Source organism: Echiichthys vipera (assembly GCF_963691815.1).
Source record: "Echiichthys vipera genome assembly, chromosome: 11".
Taxonomy (NCBI): domain Eukaryota; kingdom Metazoa; phylum Chordata; class Actinopteri; order Perciformes; family Trachinidae; genus Echiichthys; species Echiichthys vipera.
This window is the reverse complement of record NC_139836.1, coordinates 17,154,953-17,182,452: the sequence shown is the minus strand read 5'-3', so window position 1 is coordinate 17,182,452 and position 27,500 is coordinate 17,154,953. Positions and strand designations below refer to the sequence as shown.

At 43.6% G+C, this 27,500-nt stretch overlaps 1 protein-coding gene across 1 annotated transcript in view; it reads right to left on the bottom strand.

The window, feature by feature from the left end:
* slit1a (slit homolog 1a) overlaps positions 1-27,500 on the bottom strand; it is a 98,363-nt gene that overhangs the window by 39,011 nt on the left and 31,852 nt on the right. The window contains exon 5 of the mRNA XM_083923394.1: positions 147-218. Coding sequence (XP_083779520.1) covers positions 147-218 — 72 coding nt within the window. The remainder of the gene's footprint in view (positions 1-146; positions 219-27,500) is intronic.

Genomic DNA, 27,500 nt, shown 5'->3' with positions numbered 1-27,500 from the left:
TTTTTGTACTGTGACAATTATCATCATGTGAACTTGTGATGAGCATCGTTTGCTATTTGCTTACATTCTTATTAAACAATATTGAAAATAATCACCAGTTGCAGTGCTAAGTACATCCTAGAGTAAGAATAGAGTAAGGTACTCACAGGTTTTTGATGTCTGTAGCTCCTCTGAAAGCTTTTCTGGGGATGGACTGAATGAAGTTCTCACTCAGATCTCTGTGGAGACAATAAGCAGCCATTAGTTCCACATAACTTACCCTTTACGATGGCTTAGTTTGGATGGTTTGGTTCGGTGTGTGGTCTTTTTAAAAAAAGTGCAATACAACCCTTTTTTGTAAGCAATATCAACACAATTTCCTCTGTAAATGTTTGACCTCTGGTGTTTAAAGCATCCTTCTCAGCCAGCAGAATTCTTTTCAGTGTCACTCCCTCTTTTACCAGACTCATCGGTGCAGAACAGTGAGGTAAGGGCATTTTTATTTTCTCTCCAGTGTGTGCCAAAGCCCTGAGGTGTGGCTCTACACGGAGAGCTCTACTCACAATGGAGTGGTTATTTTATAATGGCTTTGTTGTTTAGTGCTCATTCATGCTATAATTTCTTCTCTGTGCCTTGACCATGCTCCGGTGTGAGGTGCCCAACTCACTGCCTGCACACAGACCTAACAAACAGGCAGCGGGGCAGTGACCAATGAGGGGGTCCTCGCTGATCCTGTGGGGTGGATTCATTAGGACGATGCTGCACAAAGAACATTATCTTTTACTATTAGGCTGTGTGTGTGTGTCCAGCGCTTAACCGTGGGTACAAATTAGGCATTTGAAAAGTGCATGTGTGTAGAAAGTAAGAGAGTGAGGGTCAGAGAGGAGAGGAGGGAAGGAAAGTGAGTGAAACACAAGTAGCCATAGTTTTAATTAGCAGAGTCTTTTGTCTGTCGTTTAAATGGTGAGCTAACCTCATTCAGAAAGGCTCTGCCCCTTTTTCTACACACACACACTACACAGGGAAGCAGTAGGGAGCTGCCAGAGAGGCTCCTGTCCTGAAACAAATACACACACGGAGGGCTCCCACAGCTCCCACAGACGTAAACAGAGTACTTATGGCTGCCCATAGAGAGGCTGAAGCACAACACCACAATCTATAAAGCTACACAACACAACTGTTTTGCATGAGACTGATGACTTCTACTTATTTAATGCTAATGTAGCCACAGAAGGCATTCCCATGACGAACACAGCATCCACACTTATAAAACCCCATGGGGTCATGTAAAAATGAGTTCCCAAGACTCCCGTGACACATCATAATGTCCCCATCAGGTCAGCCTTTCCAGAGCTTTCCTCAGAATTAATATTGCACATCGTTGTTTAAATGGGCTCCAAAAGAGGGGGAACAAAACACACCACAGCAGTTGTGTTGTGAAATCCATCTAATGAATGGGGTTGTTGTGCCCTTATGGTGCAGCAGATATTAAAACAGCGCTCTGCAAGCCAAAAAAATGAATGGAATTTGCGTTTGCTTTTTAGTTGCTTGAATATGTTGAAGTCCTATAGAGACTGAGAGTGCTGTATGTTGGTAGCAGACTAGTCTGTAACTTGTAGGGTCTTGCCCCATCTTTACAGTCTCACCCCATTAGGAGACGGTGTATTTAACATGACATGACACTACGTGGGAACGGCCATAAAATGAGCACCTTTATACCTTAGATAAACTAATGAAGAAGCGGTCCAATTATCTCAACTTCCGTCACAAAAAGCCACTGGAGGTCTTTTCAAACTGTATGATTCATCCCCCTCCAGCAGGCAGGACATATGGAACATAGGACAATAAGAACAATAATATCAATGGCATATGCAATATTGCTTTATTTCTTTTTCAATATAATTTCCAATCTTTTAAATATCATGACCATGCACAATCTTACTTTCCTTTTTTAAACTTATTTACTTAATGTATCTTACTTGTATTGTTATTCTTTTAGGCACTTGTGTTAAAGGGGCTGTACTTTTACTGAAATACTGAAAAAAGTGTGCATTGATATGTATGCACGGGTGCATATTCTATATGTATGTTGTAATATTTAAGCAATCTCTGGCACCAGAATTTCCCTTGGGATTCATAAAGTTCCATCTTAACTGCATCACATTTGAGCAGTACAGACAACAGCTTCATCCGGCTGTTATTCTCAACTCACAAAAATGTGATGTGCATGTACAGATGTGCAAATGAAACACACACGTTGCTGGCTTGTGTTCAAAGAGAACATAAATATTCCACCTAATGGCACATTCTAATTTTATCATCTGAGGTTTCTGAGTTTTATTTTCTCTGCAGATCTGCATAACATCTGTTTTCACAGAGGTATTCAGGCAACACAGTTAGCAGACAATTTAGGCAATTACACAACAATAATCTATCTATTCTGTCAGTCTGCCATAATTTGTATGATCATATCCTAAACATCAAACCACCTTCATGTCTCCTGACTAGCAAGCATGGTAGCCAGAACAGTTAAGTTCCTTCCAGCTCCTTTGTTGTTCTATTGGCAAAAAAAGCCTAAATGCAGAGTTGAAAGCTGAGTCAGTCTGGCACCCGAGCTATATTGGTGCCTCTTATCAAGGCAGCTCCATGCGAGAGGAATGCCTTTGGTCTACCTGGCCCTGCACTCTATCTGATGACTAATTAGTCCTCCCATCTTCTCCTCACTTTCCTGCAACAAACACATTAACATGCAAAGAAATGCCATAGTCCCATACTGCAGACACACTGTTAATGACCGCTCCCCCTGGCCATCTGGGACGAGTGCGATATGTCTTTTCTGTGTGTGTGTCTGAATGTGTGTGCTCGCTTGAAGGTTACAATAATAAATGATAACAGACTGCTGTGCAACTGTTTGAGCGACAGTAGATGCAAGGAGAGGAGGAAACAGAGAGATGGCGGTGGGCCTGAGAAGCTTGAATGCAAGACAAGGCAGGCAAAGAGGATCTGACAATATGAATACAATGATATGTGTGTAAGTAGTAAAATGAAAGCTCTAGGGTAGAATCCGCACACTAAAACCTCCATAATCCTATTAGCACGCTATAACACGATTGGCTGGAGTGATCTATATGCTCCCATTTATGGTGCTATTTGATTGGATTAGATGCAGAGGTCATGGGAGGTCGCTTTCGAACTGTAGATCTGTTGTGGGACAATGCATACCCCCCAAAAAGCCCCATGAAAAGCATAAATGATGCTATCTATCGTGCCAGAAAGTCTGCCTTTCTCTCATTTACTTATATTGCCTTTCTCCCTCTGCCTGCTTCGTTCACTCCGTCACATATAAGAGAATAATCACAGTGGTCATGGTTTGGAGTCCACAGTGTTCTGTGTCCTTTAAGGATTTATCGACGCGTTCAACTCCTTCGAGAGCCAGAGCGATATTAAATTTAGCAACGCTACATTTCTGCATTTACACATTCTTAAAACGGCAAACAGGACATTTCTGTGGGAGACCATGCTGTATTTTACATAGTCTGTGGTTGCCCCTCACTGGTATTTTCTAAGCTTAACCCTGACTGCGTTGGCTCCGAGATATTTGACATTTCTGATTAGTTTGGAAGCAGATTTCCAGGGAAGCACTGAACCCTGCAAAAACAGACATGATTATGTGAGAACGGTCACCGCAAAGAGGGATATTGGCCACCATGGTCTCCATCACTAAGTCATGACAGTAAATCTAATGTTACAGCCCCTGAGGAAATACCACCACAGTGCATCACAAAGTTAACCCAACTGGCATGGCAAAAAAAAAAGACTGTTTCCTTTCTCCTTTGTCTATCCCTCAGTGTCTGACAAACACCCACTTTCTAAAAGTTGAGTCAGTTTGTCGCTTCTGGCTTTTGCTAACCTCAGGGTCATCCAAATGTGAAGTTGCAGGAGGAGACAAAGTTAAGTATCAAAAGCAGGAGGACAGGTCTTAAACTCCAGGCTTCACTCCATTTACGAAGCCCTGTTAAGGGTAAAAGGATTCATGGAAACCTTCAGAGGCATGCCACACTCTCCACTGCCCAGACTCCTTCCATGCACTCATTGCAATGCTATGAAGACTCTCCCGAGGCATGGGTGCAGCCTCTAACCCCAGTCCAAGCCCCCAGGCATCTCACAGAGTGCTGTAATGATGTCAGACCTGCAACTCCCCCCCCTTATTTCCTGCACACAGCATGCCCAACAGTCCTTTTTCATTACAGGTGTGTGAACCAATGCTGGAGTGAGCGAAAGTGAGTGTGGGCTAGTTGGTGTTCAAACGGCTCGGACCTGGTATAGATTTACCTTAATACACTACATACCTTGAAACGGGTAGTTAGTTCATTAATGCAGCCTGGCGCTCTTTAGATGACGTTGCTCACAGTTCATTCCCATTGTAGCCCTAATGATGAGGTAACACACATGTTTTCAGGTGTGTCCTCGCTGTATGCCCCTAACACGCTGCGGTCAGGATCTTTCAGGTTTCACTTGTGCAAACAATGGTATCGTTTAGTCAGTGTAAAGTGTTCTGACTATAAACTCAGCTAATGATATGCCTATTTACAAGAATCCCTGCAGAGTGTATATCTAGAATAATTAGCAACGTTATCAGACATAGCTCAAGGCGCCTGGTCTGGAGATTAGCCGCACGTTGAAGGTAATGTCTGGTTCCTGTCTGATTCACATCATTAACCTCCGATCTCTATCTCAGTGCACTACGCTAATACTGTACACAACTTCTACTCCCTCCTGCATAACACAAAAACCTACTGTGGATGAAAAAAACTATTAGATTTTGATCCCACCAATTCAAAACAGAAGTGTTTAGAGATTGGCATGTTTTTTATGGCTTTGATAATCACACTTTTAATTCTTCAATATTTAGAGCACAATGAGTTTCTAGGCCACCTCAAGAACAGAAAGCCTTATCTGGCTCAAACCCACAGGGCTTCAGGCTCCATAGTGTGGTACTCTGTGGGTAAGTATTATCCAACTTCTAATAAATAAAAGAAAACACGCACATGGGAACACAAACAATTGATTTAATGTCCTTGAGATTTCATAACCTCTGCCTCCACAGCTGGTTAGCGACAGCGGCTGACACGGTAGATCATAAATTAGGCAGGATGATCTGATGGTCTGACATCTTGGTTTTAAAGGTTTCACTGCGGGGAAATACTGTACACACTGCCATTTAAGGATTTATGTTCAAGTATATCCTTCATGGACCCCTTTGCCTTTACTGTTCTCCGTTACTTCTTCCTTCTCGCTGTCTTTGTTTGGACTTTTCTGGTAAACTAACTCTGGTAAACTGGTATTTATATAAAAAATAGAGATATTTTTTGAGGATTTTATAGCGCTTTTGCATTTCAAAAGTAAAGTCAGAGGTCATTATACAGTCAAGCTAAGTAAACATTTTATTCCCATCTTTTAAAAAAAGTAGAACCATATCCAGTGAGTTACTGCCATGTAGTTGTACAGTATGCTCAGCAAAACAGTCGAGTTTCAGGTTTCTCGTTCAGACTTACATAATATATGAAGTGGAGACTTTGAAGGACTGTTTGAAAGTTGGGTATTTTTTGGTGAAACACTGATGCTCCACACACATCTTCAACTCGGCAGCACAGAAGATCTATACACTCACCAGAGTTTAAACCTAGGTGTCACCAATTCTGTTCCCGAGCTATGGCGTTAAATAATGGACAGAAACATTATGATGTCACAGTGAAGATGACCTTTGACCTTTTGGATATAAAATGCTATCACATCATCATATTATTTTATTAGACATTTGTGTGAAATGTTGTCAAAATTAGCGTAGGAATTCATGAGTTATGCCCAAAAATGGGTTATGTTATGTGATATTGTTATGGGACGTCACAGTTATCTTGACCTTTGACCTCCAAAATCATATCAGTTCATCTCTGAGTCCAAGTGGAAATTTGCGCTAAATTTGAAGAATATCCGTCCAGAGGTTCGCGACATGTCTGGCTTTCAAGATTGGGACGGATCGGTGTTCGTACAGATGGATGGACAGACAACCCGTGAACATAATGCATGTCGCCAGGACGGCGGCATAAAAAAGCTTGAACGCACCTCCATTTGTGCCTGATTAGATTTCATACTGATAACTGCTGACAAGGTGCCTGTATGTGCCAGCATTAGTGCATTTATTTTAGTGTGTTTCTAAAACAGTGTTTGTTTTCTTGGTTTCTTGACTTGATTGCGAGATAAGAAAAGGTTTACCCTTGGCGAATAGTCTTAATTTCAGTCTTCCATTAAAAGAGGGAGAAAAAAACAGAAAGACAGAGGGAATGTGTCTGATTACTTACTCATTAAGAGAGTTAATGAGGTGTGTGAGGGCTGTTAAAAGAATGGCAGTGTGCTGCCACTAACTGCTAACTACTTTCTTCCTCCCTGCACAGTGAAAACCCACAAGTAGACACACACACACATAAACAACCACACACATAAACTGTGGGCTTTCAGAAAGAAGTGGCTGAGCTTGGAAATGTATCAACAAATGACTCAAGAAACTGCAAATAAAAGCAACAAAACATTCAAATAAACAAACCAAACATGCACAAATTGTTCGCGTATGTCCACATTTACGATTTGTCGAAATCCGTGTCAGGGCAATGATTACTACAGTGTTTATATTAGTACTCATTTATGGTACAGTAGCAGCAGCTCTACTAAAACCAAAATGTGTTAAGGAAAGAGAAAACTTAGCTGCAGAGTTTATATTTGAGAGTTCAGTTAGACTTGTTACACAAAATGAAAGGGTTTAAGTATTGAAGGGGATTGTCAAAAGACTTGACTTATAAATTCCCATAATAAATAAAATAAAGAAGACAGCATCGGGCAGGCCTTGCATAGTCATGAACCTTGAATGTTCACCCTCTGTCTGAAACATTGTTTGAATGCCTGTCTCTTTAAGCTGAATGATCAAATGTCATGTCATCACCTGAAAAACTGTAATTAACCATTTACACATGTGACACACTTGACTTCAAGTGACAAAACCTGAGCTGGGCTTGCCCCGAAAACAGCTCAGTTGTGTGATGTGGGAAGAAGCAGGTAGGGAAATAGGGAGATAATGATTGGACCTAGTGTACAAATGAAGCCATTAGTCACTGGAGAAGCTACAGCTGATGCAGCCACCCGAGGGGAGACTCCGACAAACCATGAGAAAGCAACAGTGTCAGGAGGTAGATGTTATACTTTGATTTATGGCCATTTATGAGCTTTAAAAGGTCTTGAGTGCATAAAGGCTCACTTGAAAAAAAACAATGGGAAAAAATGGCTTTGTTAACACGCTGCATTTATGTGTAGAAGTATCTTTGGTCGAGGTGCAGAGAACTGTAGTAGACAACGAGCCCACGGTGTCAGGCAGATGAAAAAAGAGGGAAGGTGTTAAGAGAGGGGGATAAAATAAAGAGAACGAGGTGAGAAAGAATATGGATCGAGGCTGCAGGGCCTTCGGGTGCTTGCCAAAACAAAGGCATGTATGCGTGTATTTGTGTGGCCCGGAGAGAGTGACTGAGTGTTTCTGTGTGCGGTCAAGAGTATCTGTGCCTTCTCTCTCAGCCCCGGCCCCCTCACCTCCCCAACCCTTTCTCATCCCTCTCTTTCCACACCTTCACATTATGCTTTCTCTCTCGCTCAACTAAATGATAAACATGCTAGCTGTGTCTCCCTTCACTTTCTCGCTCTCCTGTCCACCCTCAATGATTTATACCTCCACACATCAATCAAGACAAGGCAGCCAGACACAACCAACGCTATCATCTTTGTGATTACCATTATCATCTGGCGGTCAAACACTGTCTAAAAAATAAAATGCACAGACGCACCGATATAGGACATGCAAGCACGCAGGAGTGTGTAAGGTGTTTCTCTAGTCCCTTTGTGGCGAAGATGAGAGCCGGAAAGAGTTCAGTGGGAGGAGGACTTGATTAGCGGGGAAGGAGAAACTGCTGCTATTATAAAGAGAGGAATAAACAGACTGCTTTAGGAATACTCTCACACAAAAACCCAAGAGAGAACGTCTCTGTCTCGCTTCTAGGCCTAAATATATGCTCCACAAAGGATCCTAATGAAAAACAAACACTGCACTAACACCAAATGCAGCATAATTCAATAGCTTCTTTTTCTTTGTAGATTTTCTTTCCTATTGAAAGCTAATGTCAACACAAGTGCACTAAAACTAGTACAAACAGCCAGGGAAAATGACTGAGTAGCGCTGCATGTCACTCCACTGTAGTCTCTCTTTCCTCTGCAGTGTCACTTTCTCTATTTATTTATTTATATGGACCTCAGGAAATAAGTCATCAAGCAGCATTATCTCATTTCCAACAGACCCCATGGACTTTCATAGCGGAGCCCTCATTTATATATTTAACCCCTTAAATGTCTTGCGCTTCTATACGCGCTGAAAGAAGGAAAGGGAAGCCATGTGGATGCATCTGGAGAGCGTTTGTGATTTATTCTGATGTTGAAAAATACAGCTAGCATAACACACCCGCTCTCATAACACACACACACACACACACACACACACACACACACACACACACACACACACACACACACACACACACACACACACACACACACACACACACACACACACACACACACACACACACACACACACAAACTTGTCTCTTTTCGATGGGGTCTAAAGGGGATTTCATGGATGGACTCCACTCTAATCATCTACAGCTCACCAACCAATGAGAAACACACAGTGCTCCCAGACTGGAACACTCAACAACCACCAAGAGAAAACACAATGTCAGTGGAACTTATCAAGCCCACATGAGGGCTGACAGACGAACACACACACACACACGCACACACACACACACACAGAATCAAGACAGAGCTCGTTCAACTGTTGCCCACATCTCTTCTTTCACTGTAAGTGATTCATGATGTCTATGTGTGTTTGTAGGCTTAAAAATCCCATATATTTGGCTGTGCGTTTTGCTGCCACCCCTGAAGCAAATCAAAGAGTTAACATGGCGAAGAAAGAAGGGAGAAAATCTATCCTTTCTCCCAGCTTTCGATTCACCCTAATTTCCCCCCACCATTATGTCTACTTGTGTTTCTGAGTGTGTCCAAGCCTTTTCATTGGCAGTCAAGCTGAGTGATGGAGCAGGGCTGAGCGGCATCGATCATGACAAAAGCTTACAGCCGCTATCAACTGACGACGGGGTGTAAGATAGCGCCACTTTGCAAAGGAGACACAGCCAAGCCCTGTCCATCCATCATGCTGTCTACCTGCGAGACAATGGAAGAAAAGTGTGAGAAGAACAGAGAGGAGAGAAGGGAGGGTGAGGGAAAACAGCGCTCAACAGGTCCATTATCATTGCCACCACCTATCTCTACATTAGCCAAGTCAGAAATAACGATCTCCATCTCTGAGAATAGCCTGGAAATCATTTTTCTGGATTGGACTAATGTTTTACAGCGAGTCGGGACAGAAGGAAAAGGAAGGAGACGGCCATTTAAAAAGACAATAAAGCCAATCTGGGTGGCTGCTCTCTCTCACACACACACACACACACACACACACACACACACACACACACACACACACACACACACACACACACACACACACACACACACACACACACACACACACACACACACACATACAAACACACACACACTGTGTGGTCTTACTAAAGTAGTTAAAGATCCGTCTTTGTGAACGGCTGGCTACCTATAAAGTGGAAAACTGATACTGAAGATCAGATGACAGCCTTTCCTGGAAGAGCTGGTCTGAGGTCAGTGTTATTGAGCTGCTGGGATGACAGATCCACCACACCTAACCACAGGCGGCTGATGCCAGATCACAAGACTGTCACTAAGACACACACAGTCAGGAGCTATTTCAATCAACACGTAAACTGCACACACTTAAAGACACTTAATCGACTCCATGCACTTTGTAGAGGTGCAGAGTTGCATCAAGACGCAGAGGGAGAAAAAGCTCTGGGGAGAAAGAGAGTAAAAAAAAAAACATGAAACATAGGGAGTGGGAGATATGATGACTGCTGGCCAAAATGACCCCCTGTATAGATCATCTTCTCGTTTCTTCTGCCTTCCTCTCTTTGAGGAACTCATACACAGCCTGTTCTATTCTAGACTCGCTGTAATCGAGAGTGAAACCTCCCAGTCATTACTATAAGCTCTCACAGTTGCTGTCACACATGGAAAGTATCAGGCAAGAGGAGAGAAGAGGAGTGGAGAGGAGAGGAGAGGAAAGGAGGGAGAGGACGGAGCCAGAGGGAAGGTGAGCAGAGTAGCTACCTTAATATCATGCCTGCTCTCTATCCAAATCCCTCTGAAAGCTAAACTCAAAAACAGCCCAAAGGTACCTGCCTAGATACACATAGTCAAGGACACTACAGTCTAAATTGAGGAACTTGTTAGAAGGCAAAAATGTATGATTTCCCTTCAGTTCACCTTATGGTTGGACATAAAATTATTTCTTTTTGCTTTCCCATAACATTTTGTGTGTGTGCATTGACACAAATATGCAGCATGCATTACCTTTGCTGTGGGGGAAAAAAGGCCACATTGCAGTGAGTGGGAGCTTTAGTTGTCTCATAGCACAGAAGAGAGAGGTAAAGTGATGGAGCAATAAAGGCTGCAGGCTCTTCCCCCGGTTACCCATGCTGCCTCCCGCTCACCATGATGTACGAGACAGGAGCATTGTGGCGGACATCGAGTCAACAATTCACCCCGGGCATGTATCACCTTATCTTTAACAGGACACACTGCACATGAACACCCCTTCCGAGGCTCCTCACACATACATACGGTGCTCACACACACACACACACACACACACACACACACACACACACACACACACACACACACACACACACACACACACACACACACACACACACACACACACACACACACACACACACACACACACACACACACATGCACACGCACACACACACATGCACATGCACACACACACACATTATCTTAATGCAGCAAGACAGCAATGTAATCAGCAGTAAGTCAGGCCTCTCGTCTCCTTATCTCTGCACTACTAACATTACACAGTATAGGTGAGTAGTGGTTAGCTGGAGATGAGAGCAGCTGCTACGCACCCCGTGTAGGGACAAGCATGTGTCACAGTATCTGTCAGACTTGCCATAGGTTCCCCCAGCATAGGAAATTGATTTATAGCCAGTAGCTAATTTCACCTGTTGGCAGCATCACAGCAACACTACATGACTGTGTCATACATTATCAGTCTATATTGTGCTTTAATTATATCTCCTAAAGTAACTTTTACATTTTTTTTTTCATTTACTTGGTGATACTGTATAGAAGAAAGAAAGAACATTTTGACCTGGGATTATTGCCTCGCAATAATTGTAGCAACTTAATCATGTTTCCGTTTTTTCACTCATTTTATGGTCACCACTAACAACTATTTTCATTACTGATTGATGTGCTGAATATATTTCCAACTATTTAACTGATTAAAATGCCATTAAACAGGTTTTCAGAGCTGAAATCGACATTTTCAAACAGCTTGTCTCGTCCAAAACAACCAAAGATATTCAGTTTACGATCTTGGTTGACAAAGAAACCAGTGTGTTCTCATTTGTGAAGCTAGAAGCAGTACATTTGGGGCATTTCTGTCAAAAAAAGGGGAAAAAATGACTCAAGTGAATTGATCATCAAAATAGTCGCTAAAATGTTTTTTTTGATTGAATAAACTAATTCCAGCTTTAATTCATTTTGTGGTAGTAAATAAGGCAAAAGAAGTGAGAAGACATTTTGTAGGGGAAACAACTTAACTAGATGTGTGTTACTTCTTCATTGTGGCTATTCACTATAAATCTCCAGCAGCAGAATCTTGTATGAGACAAAACAAGCAGCCCAAGCTGCCTCATCACGGCCACAATGCAGCATATCTGTAACTGGCATAGCCATGTGTTGTTACATTATCGAGCAGTTGAACAAGAGCTATAGCATAGCCTATGGTGTCGCAACAGTGGCTAATTGTGCAGGCTCCATTGCTACTTGTTTTTCAGATAAGTAGGATCTTTGAAGAAGCAGGGGTTGTGAGCAGAGAACTTAAACTGAGGGAAAACACCACTGATGCCCAGAACATGCACAGTGGATACACACAAAGTGTTGGCCTTAGATTTGCTATTTCCTCTGTGAGTATTCACCTACCAGCTGCTCAACCAGACGGCACTGCTCATCCCACGAAGCCTGTTACATAAGTAAAGAGGTAAAGGTTAACCACTGGTCAGCTAGCTCTGTGTGTTTATGTGTGTGAACAGGTTTAAGGAGGCAACGTTTCCTTCCTGTGACAGGTCTGTGTACATGTCAGGGGTCAGTAAAGGCATTCATGAAGTGATAAATAAATAACTACAGGGTCTCTGAGACTATAAACATTTTCTCATGAATATTACATGAGGCTGTCGGGAAGGCAAACTGCTAACTGGTATCTTTGCTTACAAACCAACAACACACACACCAACTTTAAAACTATTTTAATTCCTATATTTGACTCCAAATAATAGTGTGCTTATAACAAATGCGTTATTTTCATGATTTATCTTTGGTTGCAACAATGTATATTGCAACATACTGTATATGGTTTTGTTTTATTTGGGTAATTATGTTCAATTAATGCAAGTATTTCTTTTGATGCCCTTCTGTACTGATGCTGACTTTTGTGTGGGCCATGGCAACTACAATTTCAAACAGAATACTGGGACTTAGAGTTAAAAAAAAATGTAGTGAAAGTGAATCAATGCCTCTGGGCTTTCATTTTCTGCCACTCTTTCTCTTTCTATCAGTGTTCCTAATTAACTTCACTGCATAAAGAAAGTAATTCCGCCAGAGCTAACGGCCCAATACTTTTCAGATTCAATTTCACTCAGGCGGCAATTCAAAACCCAACTCCAGTCAGCGTGTGTGTGTGTGTGCGTGTGTGTGCGCATGTGTATGTTGGTGTGTGCGCATGAGTATGTGTGTGTGTGTGCAATCCTAATGTCGGGATGAGTTCTCAGTCCAAACTAGAGGCGCAAGGCCAGAACCTGCAGAGGTGCTGGTTGCTAGGAGACAAAAGGTACCCAGCTGGAATTGTGACTAAGCCTTGAGGATAGTGTATGTGTGTGTGTGTGTGTGTGTGTGTGTGTGTGTGTGTGTGTGTGTGTGTGTGTGTGTGTGTGTGTGTGTGTGTGTGTGTGTGTGTGTGTGTGTGTGTGTGTGTGTGTGTGTGTTTATTTGCAAGCATGCATATTTTTATGTGTGTTTTCTGTTTGTGAGAGCAAGACTGAGACTGAGGCTGGCAGAGGAAGGAGAGGACAATAAGAGTTGGTCCCAGCTGTGCTGCAGTGGGTGGGAGTCGTCCTGAGAAAAAGAGCTTAACAATGGACGTCAGTGATTGCTCTCGATGTTTACTCTGTCCTCCGTGCAGCTCTGGAATACCCTCATCCTCCCACACTGACAGCCAACATACAATATAAGCAGGGGAGTGAGTGAAGCAAACCTTACAACCACCACATAATGACAGACAGAGACGACATTTTCAGCTCATGGATATTGTTGAAGCCATTACACCGATCTGTGTTTCACCTATATCATATTTATCATATTTATGCGAGTAACTAATCATGCCTATATATCAAATTATGCTGATCATAATGAAATCCTGTTGATCATGTTGATGTGATATTCCTGAAACGATGATGATGATGATGATGCAATGATGAAGTCAGGGGGTGGTAACTCTATATGTAGATGTCACCTGAGCACAGGTGACGGGGGTGTGTTTGGCCAGAGAGCGGAAGGGCAAACAATTTTCAACCGCATTTCGAGACAAAGCGGGTTTTTCTCTGTTTAATATGAGTTTAACTGATATTGCTGTTACTGTTAAGCAATAAAAGACGGATTATTGTGACACTACGAAAGAATGCGCGTTGATTTACTGACCGCTCCTACAATTAAGTTGAAAATTGCCCATCTGAACGCCTGAAAGGACGCCAGTCAACGTGGAAATGAATGGATGAGACCGGAGTCAGTGTCTTCCTGGACTGATCTGGACTGCTGCCAGAATCTGATTGCACCGGTACCGTGAGTAAACGAGCGGATGCGCTGTTTTCTGAACCTGGTTACGATCAAACATTAAAAGTGACAAATGAAAAGAAGGAAGTTTTTTGACGAGCAGACGAATAAATCCATGAACTGCCTATAAACTACGAAATCACTGAAACTATAGGCAGCAGGACACCGCGGATCAATATCGCTGCACGGAAAGCGGAAAACTTTAAAAGCGACGCGAAGACATGAATGAAAATATCACGAGCAGATGGAAATAAAATGTCATATACGAAATAAAGTGCTGAAAGAGGTCTGAAATAAAATTATACTCTCACAGAATGAAATAAAGGCTTAAACAACCTATAAAGGACTGAAACGGAAACAAAGCACGGCTGTGCGCATGAAAGAGTATAAATAAATAAATAACCGAAATACTAACGAATATTCAGACAAAGCTGTCGGATAAACTTGGAAAAAACCTGAACAAACGAATATTAAAGGCTGAGAACAAAAACTGAAACAATGGCAGAAGGAAGTGATTGTGGAGTCACTGAAGCTGGTGTTACTGAGATGGACGCTGTGCAACAAAGGAAAGCGTTCAAGTCACTCAGCGCAACACGCAGAGGGAAACTCTCACACTGTACACGGAAAATGAATGAAATAAAAACAATGATGAAAGAGGGTGCTGATGTTGACAATATTACTGAAGGTGCAAATGAATTTCTAAGACTGCTGGATGAATTTAAAAGGTGTCATGGATCTGTTCAGAAACTGCTGCCTGAGGATGTGAAAATGAATGAAACTTTGGACTGGTACGAGCCAAAAATGGCTGATTATGATGCTTTTCTAACTGAGGTGGGTCAATGGATAAAAACTCCGCCTGACCCACAAGCTCTTGTGGATGTTGGAGACAGTGTCTCACAGACTGGTTCAAAGGGTTCAAAAGGTTCTAAAAGTTCTAAAGGTTCCAAAAGTTCAAAATCTTCATCCGTTGCTTCAGCACGCATGAAGGCCACTGCAGACAAGGCTGCGCTGCAGGCCAGAGCTGAAGCTCTCGAAAGGAAACATGAACTGGAAATGGAGAAGTATCGGCTGGGTTTAAAAATGGAATCCCTGGACTTGGAAGCAGATATTGCTGCAGCTGATGCGAGGCTAAAGGCTCTGGAGGAATTTGAAAGTGACGAAGCATCAGAATCTGGAAAAGAAATGGAGGAACAAATAAATGCATCTGAGAAAATAGAAGGGAGCCTAGCAGAACTGGAGTTTGCACGGATAGGAACCATACCTAAAACACCCCTACAAAAGATGATACACACTCAGTGCCCACCACTAACTGGAATCACAAAAAGGTCTGAGCAACCACCAAGGGCTACAACAAACCCTCACATACCTAGAGTCGTTGTATCTGATAGACCACACAGAGGTGAATCCACTCCCAGAAGTGAAACAGCTCAGAGCAGCGATCTCACAAACATTATACAAAGACAGACAGACTTGGCGGATCTACTAGTGACACAGCAGAAAGAGTCTAAACTCCCAAGAAGGGAGGTGTTGGTGTTTGGCGGCGATCCTCTCACTTTCAGACCATTTATGAAGGCTTTTAAGCACAACATCGAGGACAAAACCAACAGCAGCGAGGATCGACTGTACTTCCTGGAACAGTATACTGTAGGTCAGCCAAAAGAATTAGTTCAAAGCTGCTTTCACTTGAACGCCACAACTGGTTACGAGGAAGCAAAGCGCCTACTTAAATATCATTTTGGCGATGATTTCAAGGTCACATCTGCATACGTTGAAAAGGCCTTAAACTGGAACCAAATACGTACAGATGATGGAAAGGCACTTCAAAGCTACGCCCTCTATCTAAGAGGCTGTGGTAATGCAGTTCAGGACCTTCCATACATGTCAGAGCTGGACTTACCATCAAACATGAAAAGACTTGTTTCCAAACTCCCATTTAAACTTCGAGAGAAATGGCGGTCTACTGTATGTGACATCACTGACAGAACACAGCAGAGACCTAAATTCCATGATCTTGTTCTGTTTATGGAAAAACAGGCCAGAATAATTCAAGATCCCATCTTCGGGGATATCCAGGACCCTACTGGAAGCACAAATGGGAGAAAATTCAAAAGAGACTTACCGTATATGAGATCTAGCAGCAAGAAAAGCTTTGCTGTGACTGTCGTTCCCAAGACAGAAACCAACGAGAACATCGATACATGGAAAAGGGCAGACAGGCCAAAGAGCATCCGTGCGGCCATGGACGCGTTCATCAAGCCTTGTGCCTTCTGTAAAGGAGATCATGTGATGGAAACATGTGAAGCAATAGCAAAGATTCCCCACAAGGACAAAATTGAGCTGCTAAAGAAAAATGGACTCTGCTTTGCCTGCTTGGTCAGAGGTCATATGAGTAAAGAATGTAAGAAACGTCTCACGTGTCATTCCTGTGAGAAGAAACACCCCACTGTCTTACATATAGAGAACTTTACACCAGCACCTAAGCAGGATTCAGACAACAGGAGCAATTGCATTGCTAAAGTTTCAGCGGCAGCACAAATTGCTATGGTGTCATCAGCAGCACAAACAGGGGACAGAACTACAAGCTACAAGTTAGCAGTGGTACCTGTAAAAATGAAGGCACATAAAGGCAGCTGTTTGATAGAAACCTATGCGTTTTTAGACCCTGGAAGCAATGCTACTTTTGTCACGGAAAAACTGATGGAACAGTTGTCTGTCAGAGGAAAGAAAACAGAGATCCTACTCCGAACGATGGGTCATGAAAAGCCTGTGAAAACCCATGTTATGAGAGGATTGGAAGTATGCAGCCTGGATGGCAACAGCTTCATAGAGCTTCCTGAGGTCTTCACACAAAATGCCATTCCTGTCAGTCAAGAGAACATTCCGACAGAGATGGACATAAAAGGATGGCCTTACCTAAAGGATGTCCACTTAAGACCCATCGAGGCGGAAGTAGGCCTATTGATCGGTGCAAATGTCCCAAAGGCTATGGAACCACTGAAAGTGATCAATAGTCAAGGTGAGGGGCCCTACGCAGTCCTAACAAGCCTGGGTTGGACTATAAATGGACCTCTTGGCAGTACTGCACCTACCGACGAGCATGGTCGACCACGGATAAGTTCCAATAAGATATCAGTGGTTAGGTTGGAAGAGCTTCTTGTACGCCAATACAACCAGGACTTCTCAGAGCTGGCCTATGATGAAAAACAAGAAAACTCATTCGAAGACAAGAAATTCTTGCATGTGATGAACAGCTCAGTCAAAAGGAAAGACGGCCACTATGAAATACGACTTCCGTTCCGTCAGGATAACATCAGCCTGCCTAACAACAGGAAGGTGGCGGAACAAAGAGCACTAAGTCTTGCCCGCAGATTCCAGAAAGATGAAGCCTTTCGGAAAGACTATAATGGCTTTATGAGGGATGTCCTGAGGAAAGGGCATGCAGAAAGAGTGCCAGAGGAACAACTCCCCCGGAAAGATGGAAGACTGTGGTACATTACTCATCATGGTGTCTACCACAAAAGAAAAAAGACAATCCGGGTGGTGTTCGACTGTACCTCTTCATTCCAAGGATCTTCCCTGAACTCTGAGCTGCTGCAGGGTCCTGACCTTACGAACACCTTGTTGGGTGTACTCCTCAGATTCCGACAGGAACCAGTAGCAGTGATGGGGGACATCGAAGGAATGTTCCATCAAGTGAGAATACCTAAACATGATGTGGACTTCCTCAGATTCCTATGGTGGCCAGATGGCGACACCGACCAACCGCTAACAGAGTACCGGATGACGGTGCATCTCTTTGGTGCAGTCTCATCTCCGAGCTGTGCCAATTTCGCACTGAAGCGGACAGCTGATGATAATGAAGGAAACTGTAGCATTGAAATTCTCAACACCATTCGTCGCAACTTTTATGTAGACGACTGTCTCAAATCTGTCCCAAGTGAGAGCCAAGCAATCTGTCTGGTAAAAGAGCTCAGATCAGTATGCGCCACAGGTGGATTCAAGCTCACCAAATGGACCAGTAACAGTCGTGCAGTCCTTGCCTCTGTTCCAGCTGAGGACAGGGCAAAAGAGGTCAGAGATCTAGACCTCGACAAAGACAAACTGCCTATGGAAAGAGCTCTTGGCATGCGATGGGACACTGAGTCAGACATGTTTTTCTTCTTGATCACCCCTAAACAACCAGCAATCACCCGTAGAAGTATTCTGTCCGTGTTAAACTCAGTATACGATCCTCTTGGGTTCCTAGCACCAGTCATGCTGACAGGGAAAGGAATACTGCAGGACCTGTACAGGCTAAATTGTGGATGGGATGAATCGATACCAACTGCTTACATAGATAAATGGAAGGAGTGGCTGAAAGATCTTAACCTGATTTCCAGCCTAAGAATCAGGAGATGCCTTAAGCCACCAGATTTTGAAGTTACTGAAGCGCAGATACACCACTTCTGCGATGCAAGTGAGCGAGGTTATGGGACAGTCAGCTATCTGAAGCTGACTAAAGACGATGGACTACCTCACGTTACGTTTGTGATTGGGAAGGCAAGAGTTGCACCTTTAAAGGTGGTGACAATCCCAAGGCTGGAGCTTGCCAGCGCAGTCCTTGCTGCTAGGATAGACAGGATGCTGAAAAGAGAGCTTGAGTTAATCCTCGGAGACTCAGTGTTTTGGACCGACAGCACCGCCGTCTTAAAATACATCCAAAATGACTCCAGAAGGTTTCAAACCTACGTGGCTAACAGAGTGTCCACTATTCGGGATCTGACACACAAATCCCAATGGCGCCACATAAAGACTGGACTCAACCCCGCAGACAGTGCATCAAGAGGTATGAAAGCTGAGAGCTTCCTTCATGAAGGACAATGGTTGAGAGGGCCAGATTTCCTGATGCAACCTGAAACAGACTGGCCAGTGATTCAAGTACCACCCACACTGTCCGACAGTGACCCAGAGGTCAAGAAGGTGGTTGTGGCTTTCACTACAAGTGTGCTGCAGAATCAAAGTCCGCTGACTCGTTTCATTGAGCACTTCTCATCATGGGACAAATTGATTCGATCGGCAGCCTGGCTCTTAAAAATCAAAGAAAACCTGAGACAATTGAACTTAAAAAAGAAAATGAGTGACTCAGACCCAACTGGGTCACAGCTGTCTGTGGAGGATCTAACCAAGGCTGAGAAATCACTCGTCTCCTATGTCCAACAACAATCTTTCCGAGATGAGATGACCTCTCTACAAAAGGGCTTGCCCATAAAGAAAAGTAGTAGGATGTATAAACTAGATCCCATCCTCCAACATGGAATCCTGAGAGTTGGAGGCAGACTAAGTAAGCTGGCTATGCCAGAGGAAACCAAACATCCTGCCATTCTGCCCAAGGACAATCACCTGTCAAAGATACTCCTTCACCACACCCATGCCTTGGTGGGTCATTGTGGAAGAAATCAAATGATCGCAAAACTCAGAACAAAATACTGGATCATTAGAGCAAACTCCGCTGCGAGAAGGATAACACGGGATTGTATACTCTGCAGGAGATGGCATGGCACAGCAATGACGCAAAAAATGTCTGACCTACCTCTACACAGGATAACACCTGACTTGCCACCCTTTACCCATACTGGACTGGACTACTTTGGTCCCATAGAGGTCAAGCGTGGCCGCAGCAAAGTAAAAAGATATGGAGCCTTGTTTACGTGCCTCGCAAGCAGAGCCGTACACCTAGAGATGGCCTACTCAATGGATACAGACTCCTGCATTTCTGCACTCCGACGATTTATCTGTAGGCGAGGCCAAGTGAAGGAAATTGTTTCTGACAACGGTACAAATTTTGTTGGGACAGAACGGGAGCTTCAAGAAGCACTTACTCACCTTAACCTCAGTAAAATCCAGCATTTGATTCACGCTGAAGGTATCAAATGGACATTCAATCCTCCCTATGGTCCTCATCATGGAGGCGTATGGGAGCGGCTCATCCGGATAATCAAAAAGATCCTCTACTCCATCACAAGAGAACAGACCCTGGATGACGAGAGTCTCCAAACAGCTCTATGTGAAGTAGAGGCGATAATGAATGACCGGCCCATCACAGTCTTATCTCAGGATGTAAAAGATCCAGAGCCTCTGACACCCAACCACTTGCTTCAAATGAAGCGAAGGCCTACTCTTCCACCTGGACTCTTTGACAAAAGTGATACCTATTCCAGAAGAAGATGGAAACAGACCCAATACATGGCCGATCTCTTCTGGAAACGCTGGACACGAGAGTATCTCCCATTGCTACAAGAAAGACAGAAATGGAATAAGGTTAAAAAGAATCTAAAGCATGGAGACATAGTGCTGATCATTGACGAAAGCTCACCACGCAACTCCTGGCCCATGGGCAGAATCACGGAAATCTTCCCCGACAAAAAAGGACATATACGTCGGGTCAAGATTAAGACACAAAATGGCACCTTGGAAAGGCCCATCACAAAGCTGTGCCTTCTACAAGACATGACCTGAGGAGACAGGCCTGACCTATGCCCCTTTTTCTTATTTGACCCCTGAAACCTTAGTTGAACATTTTTTCTCTCTCTTTTTTCTTTTTCTCAAACAAAGATCTGCATTGAACTCTTTTTGTTGAATTTTTATGAACTTGTTTCGACAAATGGACTATTGGAACTAACCGGATTATTTTTTGGCATATTTTTGGAAATTCTATGGACAATCTTGAATATTATCATAAAGGACTCTTGAGTGTATGCTTCCTATGTAAATGTATGAATTGCCCTATACCGGTCAATTAGGGGCCGGAGTGTTGAAGCCATTACACCGATCTGTGTTTCACCTATATCATATTTATCATATTTATGCGAGTAACTAATCATGCCTATATATCAAATTATGCTGATCATAATGAAATCCTGTTGATCATGTTGATGTGATATTCCTGAAACGATGATGATGATGATGATGCAATGATGAAGTCAGGGGGTGGTAACTCTATATGTAGATGTCACCTGAGCACAGGTGACGGGGGTGTGTTTGGCCAGAGAGCGGAAGGGCAAACAATTTTCAACCGCATTTCGAGACAAAGCGGGTTTTTCTCTGTTTAATATGAGTTTAACTGATATTGCTGTTACTGTTAAGCAATAAAAGACGGATTATTGTGACACTACGAAAGAATGCGCGTTGATTTACTGACCGCTCCTACAGATATAGATGATCTGCTACCATGACCGACAAGACGTTTACAATTATTCCTCATAGTATTATGGCAGACCTCAATGTGAACAGTTTGCGTTGGAACTATTTCTTTGGTGAAAGTAGTTCCAATGAAAATTGTTCACAGAGAGGTTTGTGAATTATCCAGCACAACCGCAGCACTTTTTCTGGAAAGACATGCTGCTCTTATGTCTTTCTTCAGCATTTGCACAAATGTAATTTCATTCACTTCCTTTGAATCTGGCAACAAAGATTTCGAGCAGATATCGAAAAAACCTCAGTAAATAAGACTAAAACTGTCCCTTTAAAACAAAAAAACTTTCACCGAATGGGCCTACCTGCCTATTTTAATCATTTGGCATGGTATATTAACCTCTGGCATACCTTAAAATAATTTAGAAGTGTCACATGTGGCCTTGAGGTGTTTCCATTAATGAGTAACCAGCCTGGAGCAGCAGATGTGATCTGCAACGATCAGGAGATAAAGATGAGGCCTGAGAAGACCGAGCTTTCAGGGTTAATGAACCCTTGCAGTGGTACAGCCGTAGGCATGGATTATTACTACTAAGAGCCAAGCACACACAAACATGCAGACACACACAAACAGATGTATGCTGAAGCGTCTCTTTGTCTACCTGACTATACTCCAGGTTGAATCAATAAAATATCTTAAATTCTTTAAAAGCCCCTTTCAACATAATCCTTGTAAATCATCTCAACGACAAAGAAAATATATCACGGAATGAAGGAAACAGTATTTCCTTTTTTAAACAGAGTCCAACACAATGGAGGCTGAAGCACATCCATCATCATCCGCAAGCATTAGCATAGAGACTGATTACTCCCCAGGGCTGCGTGTCGTCTGTGTGGAGTAATGAATGCATGCCAGTACAGCTAGTATACAAGCCAGATGAGGCCAATACCTTTAGATAAATTACTGAAACAATGACAGCTAAGATGGATAAGAGGGAATACAGTGGCTTTTTGTTCCATATGTGTGAACACTGAATCAGGTCCATTGTGGGAGGAGAACTAACATGCCACCGCGTTTGCTTGTGTAATCACGTCCCTGGCAGCATGCGTCTTTGTGTGTTTTTGAAAGCAACTTCTGGATCATTTTATTGCCATAAGTTCTGCATGGATGACAATGCATAGCCCGGGGCTGAGAGCATACATATTTGTGGCTGTGTGTGTGTGTGTGTGTGTGTGTGTGTGTGTGTGTGTGTGTGTGTGTGTGTGTGTGTGTGTTAGAGTGACTGGTAGACCCTGAGGAGGCTGTGTGTCACAAAGCCAGCCTGGCACTCACTAGAGGACCAACTGTCAGAGCAGGGGGCATGAAATTAAAACTCACCACCCAGGGAAAAAAAAGGGAGAGGAAAAGTCAGAGAGAGGAGGAGGCAGGTGGTGGAGGAAAAACAAAGGATAATAGAGATGCAGGGGAGGACAGGACATAATAGGCTGGCAATATAAAATCACCCAAGTCAAATAGGCGACCAAAGAAATTTACAGGGGCAGAGTGGAAATGTGCTCTGCATTAATGATGCCTGCAGTCTACACCATATCTGCCTTGAGGGGGATAAAAGGATTGGACGAAAAGAAAATCCTGCAACTATCAAAAAAAAAAAACCCACAAGAAAGACCATCAACTGTTGGAAGAAAAAGTGCTGCTGACCCTCAGAACTTCAAGTCATATATCATCATATGTGTTGACTTGACTTGTTGCCAGACATACATTTGGTTTGTGTTTCTTGAGATGGTAATAGATCACCCCAGTGGTATAGACCTAATCAACACTGAGGCTCTGCACAGATCTGGCACACACACACACACACACACACACACACACACACACACACACACACACACACACACACACACACACACACACACACACACACACACACACACACACACACACACACACACACACACACACACACACACACACACACACACACACACACACACACACAACTGTCTATGTCTATGTCGGCGCCCTTATACCATTTTCAACTTTGACCTCTAGAAAGAACAGGAGGCCCCGAGAGGCTATGATGGATATGCCAGACACAGTGTGTGTGTATGTGTGTGTGTGTGTGTCTAAGTACACTTTTGTATGCTTACCTGACAATACTACATCCTGTAGCTGAACTTTGCTATTTATTTTCTTTGGTGTGCTTTACTGCTCTGTGCAAATCATCCCCCCAGCGTACTGGTGCAGAGAAGGTGTTTATTGAGAAAATAATATATATACACACACACACACACACACACACACACGGCTGGGAATAGCCAAGCGGATGTCCTCTGTCTGAGGTTTCTATCTCACCCTAGCCATGACCTTTCACCCCAGCTCTGTGAGTCAGGCTGGGAGGGCCCTGAGCGTGACTGATCCATTAGACTCCTCTGACAAGGATGAGGATGACATCTGAACCCCCAGAGGCAGGGGAGGAAGGAAGACGGCGAACAGGAGGAGGACTACTGAAACACTGGGAGAACGTGGGCGGTGGGGGTGAGAGGAGGGTGACTCCTACGATTTGATCAATCAGAAAACGCCTTACCCCCCAAGTTACTGAGTAAACAGTTACTGTCAACTCTATATTTCCAATTTCCCTTTTTTTGAGATGAGTGCTGGAGAAAATACTCACAATCTGCACACAAACACACATCTAATCCAATACAGAGATCCATAATAAGATTTTGTGCCACAGATAGCAGAGATGCCTCACTCCAACTGAAAAGAGACACCTTGGTAGGAAATAAAGGAAGTAAAAGGTTGTGTGAGTGAAGGAGTGTGTGTGTGTGTGTAAGTGTTGTGTGTGGGGGGGGGGGGGGGGGGGGGGAGGGGGGGGGGGGGGTGGGGGGGGGGGGGGGGGGGGGGGGGGGGGGGGGGGGGGGGGGGGCTGCGGAGATGGAGGGAAGGAGGAGGATGGGACTTTAAGGATGAGCATGTGGAGAGTGGACAACTCTGTCTGGAATGCCTTTGTCTGCATAGGCTAATATTTGCTCTTGGATTTTGCTTTTTTCCCCTTCTCTTCGATTTGCTGTTGACAGAGAAAGGCAGATAGCCAATGGGTTACCTAAGTAGCAAGACTTTTTTTTTTGTGATTTGTGTGTGTGTGGTGTGTGTGTGTGTGTGTGTGTGTGTGTGTGTGTGTGTGTGTGTGTGTGTGTGTGTGTGTGTGTGTGTGTGTGTGTGTGTGTGTGTGTGTGTGTGTGTGTGTGTTGCCAGGTTCCCAAGCAGCAGGTGGTGAGCAGAGGCAGAATATTAAGTTAAGGAATGTTGTCCACTGCTCAAAAGTTGCTGCTTCTTTCCCCATTAGCAATGCTCAGAACCACAAACACATGCCAAACATGCAATAGAAATGTGTGTGTGTGAGAGAGTGAGACAGTAGGGACAGGGAGAGAGGGATGAAGACATACAAACTCATTATACATTGAGCCAAGATTCCCTCCACCTCTATCCCCTTCTCTCAGTCCTCTCCCCTCCTGGGGAGTCAGGGGTTGCGGCAGCCTGGGTGTCTGCCTGAAGGCCAGTCTCACAGCGGGCCAGCCATAGCAGCGGCACTTTGATGTCTTTGTGGTGAGACTCCGTGCCTCACGTCCACGCTCATTAACTTTGTCAATGACAGATCAATGTGAGCCCGCAGAATGCTGCGCTGCCTCAAAATTACAGCCTATTCACCATTTTGGGTATGAGACTGGACCGGCCTTGGCACCGCTCCGAACAAACAATGCAGCAAGAGTCGGAGAGACTGTTTGCTCATGATAGCACCCATTTAACAAGAGAAGCCCCCCTCACACATCCAAGGAGGATATTGCTCCACTTAACTCTAGCGTTCCAACTTCCTCCGGCTTAGTGCTCACAGACAGCAGTCACATCTCTCTACATCCTGTAGTTCCCTGTTAATGATTAGGAGATTATTGTCCTTCTATCTTTTTGCACCCTAATGTCAGTCAGGCAGATGCAGCTGGCGAGAGAGCTAAAACCATGAGAGCAGTTCAGGCTTGACTCTCACAACATGACTCACATTGTCAGGATCAAGCACTTAGCACCTTTAAACCACTTCTTGAATCTTACCCCTCTCCTGTGTCTTTTATTTACCACTCAATTTTTATAGCTGATTTTTACTGCTTTCCCCCCGCTTTTTGATGGCCTGCTAGTTTGAGTCAAGTGTGGTTAAAGAGAATCTCTATTGCAATCTGTCTGGGAGACAATGTTTATGCCGTTAAGAAGGAAACAGACAGTTTCATGTTTACTTTGTCACCCCCTCTTCCTATTGTTGGGTGCCATGCGAAAAAAAGTGAAACTTTATTTAAAGAGTTTATGAGTCACATGAATGCTGTGTTTTTCTGTAAAATATTTATCATTTTACAAACCAAAAAAAATGCAAAACCTCTAAGTGCATCAGCCTTTAATGTCTTAGCACAAGCATCTTTACAATTTAGATAAAAGTATATGTAAACAAGACTAAAACTGAGCAAACATTTGAGGCTAACTTGTGATACTTGACAGTTTTACTTATTACTATGGGCACATTCTAACAACAGCCTTATTTTACCAGCATAATGATATATGTCTAAAATTATTATTCTCATTATAGTTCTAAAAGTGTTTTATGAGACTAATAAGTTGGGGAATGCTCTTAACTCAGAAGTGACACTGCAGTTAATGAGACGCACAAACTGATAAAATCTCTTCACGTTTTCCGCTGCATCCACATGGAATTCCACACGCTCATCACAAACCCAAAACATCTAATGCCCCCTGCATACGCACACACATAAACACGCTCTTGTTAACTCACAATACTGCAAATATACGACATGTGCACAAACAAACAAGTTCTCATATGGCAGTGCACATACACATGTGTGGGGTGCACACAGACACACTGCAGCATTCCAAGGCTGTATCCCCTACCATCAACCCATTTCTCTCTCTATCTCCTTTTAGCCTGTTGTTCTCTTCTTCCTTACTCCATTCTGACCTTTGCTTCAGTTGCCTAGAAATGGGATGGTTGAAAATCTTCCAAAAACAATAAAACTGTGGGAATCCTCAGTGCAACAACTGCCCTCTCCTTGACACCCATGAATCCCTCTCTCTCCCTCATGAGGACACCACCACCACCCCCACCACTACCACCTCTCATTTTCACTCACAGCTCATGTACATAGAATGGCATTGGTTCAGCTACCGTAGGGGGAAAGTAAAAGGTCAGGTTTTGTCTGAGGAGAAGGTTACCGTTCCTGAGAGAAGTAATGATATGTTAGGACAGCCCGCAGAGCAAACACAGGAACCATGAGTCAGCGCCACACATTGTTTGGTTACAAATATCATGGGCTTCTGTCGTGCCCGGGCCTGTGAGGATACCGGGGGTAAATCCTCTCCCTGCCCCACCACTTCCTCCCATTAGAATTTGCCCAAATCCTGTCTTTATCACTGTGTTTGCACTGCTGAGCTCACTAATGCTCTCCAGCTTCTCTCACAAGGTAGGTGTTTATATGCATGTGTGTTTGCTTTGGCCTGCAAGGTAATGCTTCCCATCCCCTCGCCATCAACACAGATGGAATGCAGAGAGTAATGTGATGAAGGCCTGAGAGTGGGAACACACACTTAGAGGCTCACAGAACAGACATGTTCTTGGAGAGGTGAGCAACAGTATATTCCTCAGCTCTAGTAGCCATAGATTCTGCGCGTGCACACGAGTGTGTGTGCGGAGCTGTAAACAGGCACTTCTCATGAAGTGAAGATGGTCTATGGAGAGCTGCTCTCATTTCAAACATCATTTATTTATTAGCCCCCTGTGTGGGGCATACAGTACACACACAGGCACACACGCGCACGCAGTGACAGAAATTCAGTTTATACCATCACACGCCAACGATCAACCTCATTCCCTCAACCTTTTCTTTCCGCCCCCTCCCACAATCCCTCCCTCCTTCCTTCCTTGAAATCGATGGAGTGTTTTGTCACTCTGCGTTTTGTGCAATATTCATCAGAAGGAAAAAAAAAAGCTCATCTCACAGTCAATGAATTTTCATAAACTCTGTCTGGCGCTGATTGGTAAATGAAGGGCTACAGGCTTGACACACACATACACACACACCAACAACCCCATTATCCAAGCTTCAGGCGAAGGCTTTGTTTTGTACCATTGGAA